Source organism: Miscanthus floridulus, chromosome 13 (assembly GCF_019320115.1).
Source record: "Miscanthus floridulus cultivar M001 chromosome 13, ASM1932011v1, whole genome shotgun sequence".
NCBI classification, from domain to species: Eukaryota; Viridiplantae; Streptophyta; class Magnoliopsida; order Poales; family Poaceae; genus Miscanthus; species Miscanthus floridulus.
The window spans coordinates 82228649-82242343 of NC_089592.1; the positions used below are offsets into that span (position 1 = coordinate 82228649).

A 13695-nucleotide genomic window follows, 5' to 3' on the forward strand; every position below is an offset into this window, starting at 1 on the left:
CGTCGGCCGATGTACCTGACGCTGACGGGGGGGGGGAGGACACGGGACGAGAACTCGGACCACAAGGCGGGCCCAGATGAGAGCTTTAGGCCCAGATCAGATACGTGGGCCCTTTTAATCTCGCGGGCAAAGATGTTCTAGCCCATTACAAATTCTGTTAAATTTTTTTTTGGAAAAAAATTATTTCAGATCTAAACTACTGTCATAGTCTGATTTTTCTTCTCATACTCAACTCTCAGAACCACTCAACTTATTTTGGTTTCAAGAGGTTTAGGAGGCTTTGTCTTCTTTATTTTTTTTTTCTCGATCACGCAAAAGATTTGCGCGTCTTTATATTAAGATAGAAATAGTTTGATTACAAGATGCTTAATTGGTGTTCGGGCGACCGAGCTATACAACTAAGCTTAAGCCCGCCCAAAGCTGAAAAAACGTCTATTGTATTACTCCGGCTAACAAACAACCTAGACTCCTTGCGTCGACCTATACCCAGAGATCAGCTTTATTAAAAAATCTGTCGGGTTCATAAACCCGGGGTCTCTCGTGGACCTGCTTCCCAGCAAAGGCTCGGCCCAGCAGACGACGTTGCGAATGACGCACAACTTCTGGGACGGCCCAAAAACCTAACGACAGGCTAGAAGGGCGATCCAGTCTCCGACCGGAAGGCCTCGCTTCCGACTCCGGTCCGCCTCTCCGACCGGAAGGCCTCGCTTCCGACTCCAGCCCGCCTCTCCGACCGGAAGGCTTGGCCAAAAAGGAACGACGCTCGCTTTCGACTCCGACCCGCGTCTCTGACCGGGGATACACCAAACCTCTGCTTACATCTCTTCTCCGACTGGCGCAGTTGGAGCCGACTAGGACAAACCGACCGGGGACGCCCGCTCTGTGAGAACCCAGGAAACGGACGGAGCAAGTAAGGTAGGATGCTCAAGTCAAAAGCAATACCAAGGACCGTACCCTGTACACCTACAGGACAGTACCGATAGGACATGTCAGAAGGGTGCCCTACAACCTTCTAGGCATGCCATAACCCAAGCAATGTTGTGGGCGTCGATGTTTGCCCTACAGTGTTGTGGGCGCCATCAATTCTCATACTAGGCGAACACGGTAAAAACCCTCCACATGCCTCTGGGCATCAACAGTATGGTAGACGTCGACATCTGCCATACCAGAAGAAGAAGACGGAACCTCCCACATGCATCTAACATTAACAGTGTTATGGCCGCCTACAACCATCTTATACCCGACGGCGTGTGCAACAAGACTTAGTAGCATACGTACTCTCTCTCGCTTGTAAGGCCATCCCCTTTACCTATAAAAGGGGATACGCTCTCTCTCAACAAGGAGGATCGATCAATTCACTCACACACACAATGGTCCATCGACAACTCTCCAAGAGAGGACTCGAATGATTTGAACAACCAACGATCGATTCACCCTCTGCTAGCTTTAGACACTCTAAAGCTACATAGAGCGCACGCTCGAATACTTAGCGCACGTAGGAGCTCCCATCACTCTTAGCCCTTTGGTCCGGAGTCCGACCGGACCTCTTGCACCCTCCATCTTACTCTCTTCCATTTGTAACCCCACAGCAAACTTCGAGCACCTGGGCTCAGGAATAAAGTCACCGACTGACTCAAACTGGACGTAGGGCACGTTGAATGAACCAGTATAAACCCTATGTCATTGAGTTCTAGGCCACATCCGATCACAACATACGGCAAAACTACAAATATTTACGTGTTGGTCAATTTTTGCACCGACAGTTGGCGCCGTCCATGGGAAGGATGTCGTACGTTCACTCTTTTTGGTCATCGGATGGCCCATCTTTTCGCCATCTTCGCAGACTCAAGCGATACGACTCGCTTCGGCTCATTGAAGTTTCCTGCACTTCCACCTATTAGGATGTGGGATCCTCTCGTCTTCGAGCTGTCCTAGACCTTCCTCTTCAAAAGCCTGGACTTCATCGCCGACCAGCTCGGCATGCTGCACCTCCATGAGAAGGCACTTGTTCTGGTGCCCATCGGAGGAAGCGCGTCCTCCATCGGCTCTGGGACACCCGATGACTTCAACGGCAAGGCGCCTGCGCTTTGTTCCGAGCATACGCTCTGCTCAAATACCATTATGAGTAATGTACGTACTTTTCTTTACTCGCTTTTTACTATTTTCCTCTGATTCTCCGGAGGGACCCTGTTGTCCCTACCACGACCGCCATGTGACCGGTCCCCCTATGGCCTCGCATCCCCTGTGGACACGTACGCCCGGGGGCTCCGAAGGAAGTTGGTGCCGCCCCCTCTCACATCCGAATTCGTGGAGATGGTGAGCTATGCTTCTGCCTCTTTTTGCGACCTAATGGAGGACGATGTTGAGAGCAACGACTCTAGCATCAGCAACGTCGTGGCACCTAGCCACCCTCTGTCTTAGGAGTGCGCTATGGCGGACACTCCAGGATAGCCGCTGGTGGTGGTGGAGTCTCTATAGACCCACACCCCTCTGGACCCTCACGCGGATGCCCTCGCATGTGCTTGGGAGCACGGCGAGGAGCTATGACAAAGGTGGCAGAACCAGCCACCACCTACGTCGGTGCACTCGGCACACCACGATGTGCCCCGTGCACGTAACCCGGTGAGCGGCGCTAGGGGTCGCGCCTGATAGGTCAGCGCAACATCATCAACGGGGGGAACAATCCCCCATAATTTGCTCGGGCTGGTCAAAACATCACCACGGTGGCGATGCTTCTACATGGCCTTCCTGAGCCCATTGACCCATAGGAACAGGTGATCCACCGGAACCTCCGGGCACTGGTGGAGACCACCGCTGTTCAACAGGCGGAAAGCTCCGCGTCGTGACACTAACTCATGGCCTCTCTCCCCACTAGGGAGTGGGGATGCACCAGACGCATCTCTCCATCCGCTCACCACTACAGCCACCAAGCGCGGAACAGGAGGGCGCGGCTGCGCCATAGCCTGACCCGGTGCCCACTCCATACCGACCACCTGTGCACGAACGCCTTAGGCCAAACCAAGACGCTCGTAGCGTCATCAGCAACCGGTGTTGGGCCCGGTATGATGATGATGTCCATCGGGCGGTGATAAGAGCTGATGACACGGGCTCCGACTGAACCATTGAGGGGACCGGTGAAACACACCCTAGGCGTGGTCACCGACCCAACGACCAGAGTCCTAGCCCAAATGGCCTAGGACCATAGGCCTTTGGCTGGCGCATCTAGAGAGCACCGTTCCCACAGCACTTCCGACCGCCAACCAACATCGCCAAATATACCGAGGAGACAAATCCTGGTACATGGCTCAAAGACTTCTGGCTCGCCTGCCGAGCCGGAGGAGTGGATGATGATCACTTCATCATTCAGTACCTCCCCATCTACATGGGGGAACATGTTCGAGCGTGGCTCAAATTTCTCTCACACGACAGCATCTGCGACTAGGCAGACCTCAAGAGGGTCTTCGTCGAGAACTTCAAGGGGACGTATGTCCACCCTGGGAACTCCTAGGACCTCAAGAGCTGCCAGTAGAAGCCCAATGAGTCCTTACGGGATTACATCCGCAGGTTCTCGAAGCGGTGCAACTCCCTTCCTGTTGTCATCAACGCGGACGTCATCAGTGCCTTCCTCTCTAGGACAACCTGCGAGTCCTTGATCCACAAGCTTAGCTGCCTGAAGCCCTATACCACCCGTGACCTACTCGATGTTGCTACAAACCACACCTCTAATGAGGAGGCGATCGAAGTGGTCTTCAATAAGGGCCAAGACAAGGGCAAGGCCAAGCGCGAGGACCAGGACGAGGGCCCCTCCATGCAGAGGGGCAAGAACAACATGAAGGATCAGCGCCGACAGGCCAACTCTGTGTTGGTAACTGCAGCTGATCACGTGGGCAAGCAGCCCCAACAGGGCCTACCTGACCACTTCAACAAGCTCATGGATAGCCCATGCACCAACCATGCTTACGCCGTCAAGCACCTCTACAAGGACTACGAGCTCCTCAAGAGTTTCCTGCGACAGGCCGGTGGGCTGAAAGAAGGAAAGGACAAGGAGGTTGTGGCCAAGAAAGGAGGCATGGCGGGCAAGGATGGGGATAGCTTCCCTGACCCTGAGGAATGCATCATGATCTTTGGGGGATTCGATGCCATCTACTCCAAGTGCCAGCACAAAGTGCGCTACCAAGAGGCATGCGTTGCCGAAACTGCATCCCCACCTTCCTTCGCTGGTCAGAATCTTCAATCACTTTTTATTAGAGAGACCATCCATCCCACGTCGCCAGACCAGAATGCTACCCGCTCATCGTTGACCCCATCGTCCGCAAGAAGCGCCTCACCAAGGTGCTGATGGACAGAGGCAACAGCCTCAATATCCTCTACATCAACACCCTCGATGCTGAAAGGTCCTTGTTGGTTTTGGTAATTGAGTGACAACCTAGGTGGACTAATTGTGTTTATGTGAGATACACAGGTGATTAGTCCACAGGTACATGTGTGTGAGCAACATATGCCATGAAGGTGAAAATGGCTTGGAGATGTTGCAAAGCTCACACATGTGATGATGAAGGAGCTTATTGCACATGAGACATGACATTGAGTCATGTGATCAAGGTGGAGAAGATCAAGACAAGACTTGGCTTGATGGACTGGTTGCAAGCGTGAAGGGCAAGTCAAAGGCTTTGGAGTGATGGACCGCGTGGCGGTGAAGCTTGAGCAAGACTTGGCGCTGATGGACGATAGCAACGGTGAAGAGCAAGTAGAGTCAAGATCGATGAACCAATATGATCATGTGATGATATGAAGTGGATCATATTATTGTTGATCGTGTTGGTGCATGTGTTGCATCGACATTGAAGGAGATGGAATGGAATACGCAAGGCAAAGGTATAACCTAGGGCATTTCATTTCACCGGTCATAGGTGTGTAGAGAAGTTTATGACCGGGTTTAGGATAGATGGCCGTACTATCAAGAGGGGCAAACTTGTTTGCATATCGGTCATCTAGTGCCACTCGAGTGATCTAACTTTGCATTGTCGCTAGGATCGAGTGGCGTGGCAAGTTGAGTGGCTAACATCCTTTGGGAAATGATTGTGAAAATGCTAACACACATACACATGGTGGTGTACACTTGGTGGTGTTGGCACATTTACAGCTCAGCGGGATTCGGCGCTTTCGGGAAAATAGAATGCCTATTTTCTATTGCGCCGGATGCAAGTTCTTGTGGTTAGCACATTGGAGCAAGGGTGATGAAGTTAGAAGTGAAAATGAGTTAATCGCAAAGATGCTGGCATCGGTCAACTGACCGGACGCTGGATCTGTATGCACCGGACGCTGGCAGGCTACGTCCGGTCAAGCTAACGTACGATGACGCAGAAGCTGGAGTGTGACCGGACGCTGACTGCATCCGATCAAGTGTGACCGGACGCGTCCGGTCGAGGTCGGTACCTTACTGGAAACGACCAGACGCTGGGGGTTCAGCGTCCGGTCAGTTGAAGCTGATGCATCCGATCAGGTCAAGTGACCGTTGGAATCTAGACATGTGGTCGTCTGCGGGCTACCGGACGCTGAGGTCTAGCGTCCGGTCAACACGACCGGAGCGTCCAGTCGGCCCGACCATTGCCCAGTGAAGGGGTAACGGCTAGTTTAGCCCTTGGGGCTATAAATAGAAGTGGCCTTCGGCCATGGCTGGTGCTGAGCACCTCAAGGGACTTAGTGTCCATGCTTGTGAGTGCTTGGGAGCCCTCCATCACACACATACTTGATAGCGATCATCCGATTGTGTGAGTGTGCGATTCTAGTGCGATTGCATCATGAGGTTGCATCGAGTGGCACTAGGTGATCGAGTTGCGAGCCAGTGGTGCTTGTTACTCTTGGAGGTTGCCACCTCCTAGACGGCTTGGTGGTGGTCTCCGTCGAAGCACGCAAGAAGCTTGTGCGGCGCTCCGGAGAAGTGCTTGTGAGGGGCATTGTGCTTGCCCCGCGGGAGTCGCGAAGAGCAACTCTAGTAAAGTGTGTCATTGAGCTACCCTCACTCAAGGGGTAGGTTCTTGCGGCGCCCGACGTGCGGGCTTAGCGGGTGATGCTAATTAGCCGCCGAACCACCAAGTGAGCGGTCGACACAATGGGGACTAGCGTGTTGGCAAACACGTGAACCTCGGGAGAAAAATCATCGTGTCAACCTTGTTCTTCCCGTTGGTTTGCATCCCCTTTACACAAGCTTGCAATTACTTTTATACATATTAAGCTTGTGTAGTTGCTCTTGTAATTAGTTAGCTTGTGTAGCTTACTAAGTTACCTTCTTGCTTGTGTAGCATAGAAGTAGCTCCCTTGCGTGGCTAATTTGGTTTTAGTAACCTTGTTAGTCGCATTGCTTAGTTTGTGTAGCTAAGTATTTGCGCTCTCTAATTAGGCATTGGTTGCCTTGTTATTGAGCTTTGCTAGTGAGCTTAGTTGGCTTTGTGCTTTTGCTTACTAGCATGTGTAGGAGCTTCCTTGTTGCTTAAAGTACTAGTGGCATAGGTTTGTGTGACCTTGCTCCTAGAATTGTTTAGGAGAGCTCTAGCTAGCCCGGCACCTTAGTTGCATAATTAGTATCTTTGCAAGGTGCTAGTGAACATATATAGAGGGGTGTAGTCTTGGCTAGACCGATTGTTTTTATTCCGCATTTATATCGGTTAGCCGACGTGATTAATTTTAGAAAAGACTATTCACCCCCCCCCCCCCTCTAGTCCGCCATCTCGACCCTTCAGATGCCATGCGCATCCCCTGGTCGGTGCTCCACCCAGTGAGCTCTCCCTTCCACGACGTGATCCTAGGAGTGCAGGCATATCCACTCGGGCAGATCGACCTACCCATCACGTGTGGCGACCGAGCTAACTTTCGCTCGGTGGTGCTCACCTTTGAGGTGGTGGACTTCTCGAGGTCTTACCACGCCATCTTGGGCCGCCCATGCTACGCCAAGTTCATGGCGGTTCCCAACTACACCTACCTAAAGCTAAAGATGCTAGGACCGAATGGCGTCATCACTGTGGGTAGCACCTTCTCGCATGCCTTCACGTGCGACTACGAGCATTATGAGCTCACCACTGCCATCATCAACTGTTCTAAGCTCCCACGGCTCAGGGAGTCATTGACCCCAGCAGTCCCGGACTGCAACAAACCAACCCCCTCGACGGCCTTTCGCCCGCTCGAGGAAACTAAGACGGTGGGGATCGACCCCACTGATCCAACCAAGACAGTGCGGATCGGGACCCAGCTCTCGGCCAAATAGGAATGCAAGCTCGTCGACTTCCTACGTGCCAATCGCGATGTCTTCACATGGAAACCATCTAACATGCCGGGCATAAAGCGAGATGTCGCCAAGCATGCACTGTGCCTCATCCCGGGCTCGAAGCCCACCAAGCAACGCCTGTGCCACTTTGATGATGAGAGACGCAGGGCCATAGGCGAGGAGGTTGTCAAACTCCTAGCAGCCAGATTCATCAGAGAGGTATTCCACTCCGACTGGCTTACCAATCCTGTTCTTGTTAAGAAGAAGACCGGAAAATGGAAAATATGCATCGATTATACTGGCCTCAACAAGGCGTGCCCAAAGGATCACTTTCTTTTGCCGCGCATAGACCAGATAGTCGACTCCACCTCGAGATGCGAGATCCTCTCCTTTCTGGATGCCTACTTAGGCTATCACTAGATTGCGATGAAAGAGTCCGATCAACTCGCAACCTCGTTCATCACCCCATATGGTTCGTACTGCTACATAACCATGCCTTTCAGCCTGAAGAACGCTGGCACCACCTATCAACGGTGCATGCAGCAATGCTTCACCGACCAAATTGACCCGCTCGACCAACCTGATCAGGTCGACCGGCCAAAACCAACCATCGCCGTCTATGTTGATGACATAGTGGTCAAAATGGCTCAAGCTTGCGACCTGATCGTGAACTTGGCCATGACATTCGTGAACCTCCGAAGGTTCAACATCAAATTGAATCCTAAAAAATGTGTTTTTGGGGTTCCGAAGGGGAAGCTGCTTGGATACATCGTGTCCGAACGTGGTATCGAGGCCAACCCCAAAAAATCACAGCCATCTCCAACATGGACCCTATACGCAATGTCAAGGGCGTACAAAGGCTCATCGGCTGTCTAGCCACCCTGAGCCGGTTCATCTCCTGGCTCGGCGAGCGAGGGATACCTCTCTACAAGCTACTAAAAAGGACAGACACATTTGTCTGGACTGAGGAAAAACAATAGGCTTTAGAGAGCCTCAAAGCATCACTGACGTCGGCCCTAATCCTCGTCGCTCCCGAATAGGGAGAACCCCTCCTCCTCTACATCGTGGCAAGCCACCACATGGTGAGCGCCGCCCTAGTCATCGAAAGGGAGGAGCCAGGACACCACCTTAAGGTCCAACGACCCGTATACTTCATCAGGGAGGTACTCACCGACCCCATGATCTGGTACCCCCAGGTGTAAAAACTCCTATACGCTGTGCTAATGGCGACCCAGAAGCTCCTGCACTACTTCACCAACCATGAAGTCATGGTCGTCACTTCATACCCGCTCGGGGGCATCGTCCGCAACCACGACACCGTGGGACGAATCTCCAAGTGGGCACTCAAACTCATGGGCCATGACATCAGGTATATCCTCCGTACTGCTATTAAGTCTTAGGCTCTCATGGATTTTACCACCAAATGGATGGAGGTCCAGCTACCAACCTGTCGGGTACCATAGAAAGAGGTCCCCTAAGCAACAACCAAAAAATCGCTTAGACCCCGTCAAAATCAATGCCAAGAGACAAACTATTGGCTAACCCCTGGCCTTGACCGAGGCCACCGACTCTCCGCCTCGCTCAAGGCCTCAGATGGTCTACCGATTTTCTGCCTCACTCAGAGCCTCACACGAAAGGCCTCGGACGGGGAACCGATTCTCCGTCTCGCCCGAGGCCTCACGCGTAAAGCCTCAAACAAGATGTCGATTCTCCATCTCGCTTGAGGCCGGCTCAGTAATAACCCCATCGCCTCTGCCTCGACCGATCTCCCCAACAGAGTGTCACATCCAATTAATGTGACCAACCACTCCCGCAACATCAGACGGACGACAGCACGACACAGCAGAGCAGTCGACAAGACGGGAAGTCGCATTAGCACCATACCATCCGGGACATGACAAGACAGGGCAGGGGTTACCAGCCGCTGTGCTCAGTACTATGCCCACAACCGGTGCTCGCACTGCACTATGCTACCTAACCCCTAGAGTGCCCACAACCGGTGCTCGCACTGCACTGTGCTACCTAACCCCTGCTCCAGGAACAACGCGGCATGGGGAGTCAAGTCTGGGTCACTATAGCCTCGGAATCAGTGTACAGGACCAACTGCTCCCTCCATGCCTCGGCAATCTACTTTAGGGTCTCGGCAACCTTGGGATTCGCGCCCGCCAAGCCCCCCATGATGGCTCAGCCTCGGCACCAACTGAGCCTCGGCTCTTCACGCGGTCAACGCACAGCGACCAGCATGTCGCCTGCCAGGCCCTGCGTCAAGCTATCACTGGAGCTCCCACATCGCGCAGGATCGGATGTGACCAGCGCGTTGCTCCAGCACTTTAAGGATAGGACCACTCCATCGACTGTGCCGCTATAGTAATAGGCTACAGGGCTCGGACATGCCACTTCTGTTCACACGATGCCACGTAGCTAACACATGTATCACCTCTGTCCCCCCTTCAACTATAAAAGGGAGAGACTAGGGCTGTTTCTAGAGGAGGACAGACTTACTCTCACGCTCGCACACACTCAAGCATAGACGAGCGCATGAGATAGACGAACACGCATAGGAAGAGGAACAGACGAATTCACTCACTCATGCGTAAGCAACACTCTGTAACACACACGCTTCCCCATGGCTTGAGATCAACATCTCAAGCAAGTCACATCGCTCCACGCAGAGACCTAGGACTAACTCCCTCTCTCACCCTGCTTGTAACCCCCTACTACAAGCACCTCGGTGCAAGGAATACAAGATCAATCTCTTAGACTAGACGTAGGGCACCTATTGCCTAAACCAGTATAAACCTTGTGTCTCCTTGCATCACCATCCGGGATTAGGGGCATGCAGTATATCTTCACTAGTTGGTTGAGGGCCCGCCGGTCCAAAACACTGACAGTTGGCGCACCAGATAGGGGGCTCTGCGTGTCAGCTTCATCATCCCAACGAGTTCCAGATGGCAGACCCTGTGCGACCACTGCATCTCGGCACGATAATCTGGTTTGGGAGCCTAGAGTTCATGTCTCTAGGACATGAGTACGATATGGTACTTCTCTCACCCAGAATCCCACTGACCGTCGATGATGTCACGCCCCAGTAGCCTAGGCGTAGGCGGCGCCTAGGCCACCGCTCTCATCATGCTCGCCAGGCACGGCACGGGCGGGACCACCCTGGCATCACGCAAGCTCAGGGCGACGCGCCGCGCTCCACCGATATCCCATGCCCAGCTGTTGGCATAAGGTCCCTAGTTGGGGACCTATCTAGCCTGAGCCTAGACAAGGGAAAGACGCCGGTGGCGCGCGGCGATGCCCCATCATCAAGCTCTGCCCCACCACCTCCTGAGGAGTCAACTTTGGTGGAGCAAAGCCTAGCGATGGCACCATCCCCATACCCCTTCGGGTTGAGAAATGCCACCACCACCTATGCTTTCTCCTACGCTTCTGCTCACGCAGAGCCCTCAGGACGCCACCAACGCTTCACCCTCAACTTCGACACCACGACTTCGACCCACACCCACGCTGACTCCTCGGAGGAGGATGAGGCATGGACCGGAGTGGACTTCTCCAGACTTCGCGACCCTGAAGCCATGCGTCGCTTCCTGTCCACGAGCAACTACTACTTCGGCTACTCCGACTCTAACGACGAAGCCACTTATGACCCTACTCGCGAGTGCTTCCACGTCGGACTCAGGATGCCGAGCATAGGCGATGAGGACAAAGGGGCAGGCAACCATTCCCTGCTTCATCAGGGGGCAGGTGATGCCACACCTCCACGTGTTGTCCCACCGGCAACATGGAACAAGAACCTCGCCCCCGGACAACTTCAATGCCTAGACCTGGAGCAGCTCCATGAGCTTCAGGCCAAGGTCGAACAAGACCGACTCCTTCTATAGCAGCTTCGAGACACTCTCGAGCAGGAGCAGCGAGGTCGCGGTGATGGCGGAGGAGCCCGACGGAGGGCCCACGACGTCCACCACCGCATCAACGACGATGAAGGGGGTGAGCAACCCCCAATCTTCAATCATGCTAGCCAGAACATCGTGGCTGTGGCGATGCTAGTCCGAACGATGCCCAAGCCCTCTACCATGGAGGGGCAACGGGTCTGTGGCGAGCTCCGAGATCTCCTCGAGACTGCCACGGTGCAGCAGGTCGAGAGTTCCACCTTCCAACGGCGTAGAGGCGCCTTGGAGCTTCCCACAACACCACCTCGGTAGGATAGGGAGGCCTCGGTTCACCCCAAGCCCGCTCGGGCACCGACAGTCAACAGGGTCCCCTTACTACATGACCGCCTCAGCAACCGACGCGAGGCGCAGGGTGACCATGAGGTGGTCAGTAGGCGACAGCGCCACGACAGTGAGGGGCCCACCTGGGGCTACCATCTACACCGAGGTGGCTGTTACGACAGTGGGGAAGACCGCAGTACTTCTCCTGAGCCACCTGGCCCTCGAGTCTTTAGCAGAGCCATCCGCGTTGTTCATTTCTCGGCCCGATTTTGGCAACCAGCCAACCTGACAAAGTACAGTGGCGAGACCAACCCCAAACTTTGGCTGGCCAATTACCGCCTGGCCTGTCAGCTAGGCGGCGCGGACGATGACCTGCTCATCATCCACAACCTCCCGCTGTTCCTGTTAGACTCGGTGTGAGCCTGGCTCGAACACCTCCCTCCCTCACAGATCCACGACTGGCGTGACTTGGTAAGGGTCTTCGTCAGGAACTTTTAGGGCACGTACGTGCGCCCTAGGAACTCCTAGGACCTCAAGAGTTGTCGCCAGGGCCTGGATGAGTCTCTCCGAGACTTCATCTGGCACTTCTCCAAGAAATGCACCGAGTTGCCAAGCATTGGCGACTCGGAAATCGTCCAGGCTTTCCTCTCCGGCACTACCTGCCGAGACCTGGTCTGAGAGTTGGGTTGGAACGTGCCAACCTCAGCGGCCGCACTCCTTGACATCGCCACCAACTTCGCCTCGGGCGAAGAGGCCATTAGGGTCATCTTTCCCGACAACGACGCTAAGGGGAAGCGGAGGGACGAGGCCCCTGGGGCCTCGGCTCCCTACCTCCCCAAGAAAAAGAAGAAGGGTCGCCAGGGGAAGCAGGAAGTCCTCGAGGCTAGCCTAGTCACATCCGCAGAGCGCAAGAATCCCTGAGGCCCTAGAGGCCCCAGGCTCTTCGACGACATGCTTAAGAAACCGTGCCCTTACCACCAGGGCCCGGTGAAGCATGCTCTCAAGGAGTGCACCATGCTTTGGTGTTACTACACCAAGCTCAGGCTCCCCGACGATGATGCCAAGAGGAGGGGCGCCGGCGACAGGGATGATGACAAGGACGACGGGTTCCCCGAGGTGCACAATGCCTTCATGATCTTTGGCGGGCCTTCAGCGTGCCTCATGGCACACCAGCGGAAGAGGGAGCGCCGGGAGGTCTTCTCGGTGAAGGTGGCCGCTCCTCGGTACCTCAACTGGTCTCGGGAGGCGATCACCTTCGACCAGGATTACCATCCCGATTATGTCCCAAACCCCGGGCAGTACCCACTTGTCGTCGACCCCATCACCGGCAACACCCGGCTCACTAAGGTATTGATGGACGGAGGTAGCGGCCTCAACATCCTCTACGCCAACACCTTGGAGCTCCTAGAGCTTGATCAGTCGCAGCTCCGGGGTGACGCCGCGCCTTTCCATGGCATTGTGTCGGGGAAACACACATGGCCCCTCGGGTGCATCGACCTGCCTGTCTGCTTCGGTACTCCCTCCAACTACCGCAAGGAGGTCCTCACCTTCAAGGTGGTTGGGTTCAAGGGAACCTACCATGCCATCCTGGGGCGACCATGCTACGCCAAGTTCATGGTGGTCCCCAACTACACCTACCTCAAGCTCAAGATGCCGGGCCCCAACGGCATCATCACTGTTGAGTCCACGTACAAGCATGCATACGACTACGACATCGAGTGCATCGAGTACGCCGAGGCTACCGTAGAGGCCGAGACCCTCATCATCAACCTCAACCGGCTCGGTAGCGAGGCGCCTGACTCCAAGCGTCACGCCGGGACTTTCGAGCCCGCAGAGGCCATCAAGCTCATCCCGGTCGACCCCACCTGCCTCGATAATCGGGCGCTGAGGATCAGCGCCACCCTCGACATCAAATAGGAAGCCGTGCTCATCGACTTTCTTTGCGTGAATGCCGATATGTTCGTGTGGAGTCCCTCGGACATGCCGGGCATACCGAGGGAGGTCGCCGAGCACGCCTTAGACATCTGGGCCGGCTCTAGGCCAGTGAAGCAGCGCCTGCGCTAATTTGATGAGGAAAAGCGCAAGGCCATCGGCGAGGAGGTGTAGAAGCTTTTGGTGGCTGGATTCATCAAAGAAGTATCCCATCCGGAGTGGTTAGCTAATCCTATATTAGTTAAGAAGAAAAATGGGAAGTGGAGAATGTGTGTAGACTACACCGGT

The 13695-nt window shown here is 54.5% G+C and overlaps 1 protein-coding gene across 1 annotated transcript; it reads left to right on the plus strand.

Annotated features, from left to right (window-relative positions):
- Window positions 1-13089: 13089 nt before the first annotated feature.
- Window positions 13090-13392, plus strand: LOC136500162 (uncharacterized). The gene has a single exon (XM_066495548.1). It carries the CDS (start codon window positions 13090-13092, stop codon window positions 13390-13392), a length of 303 nt encoding a protein of 100 aa, XP_066351645.1.
- The last annotated feature ends 303 nt before the right edge of the window (window positions 13393-13695 follow it).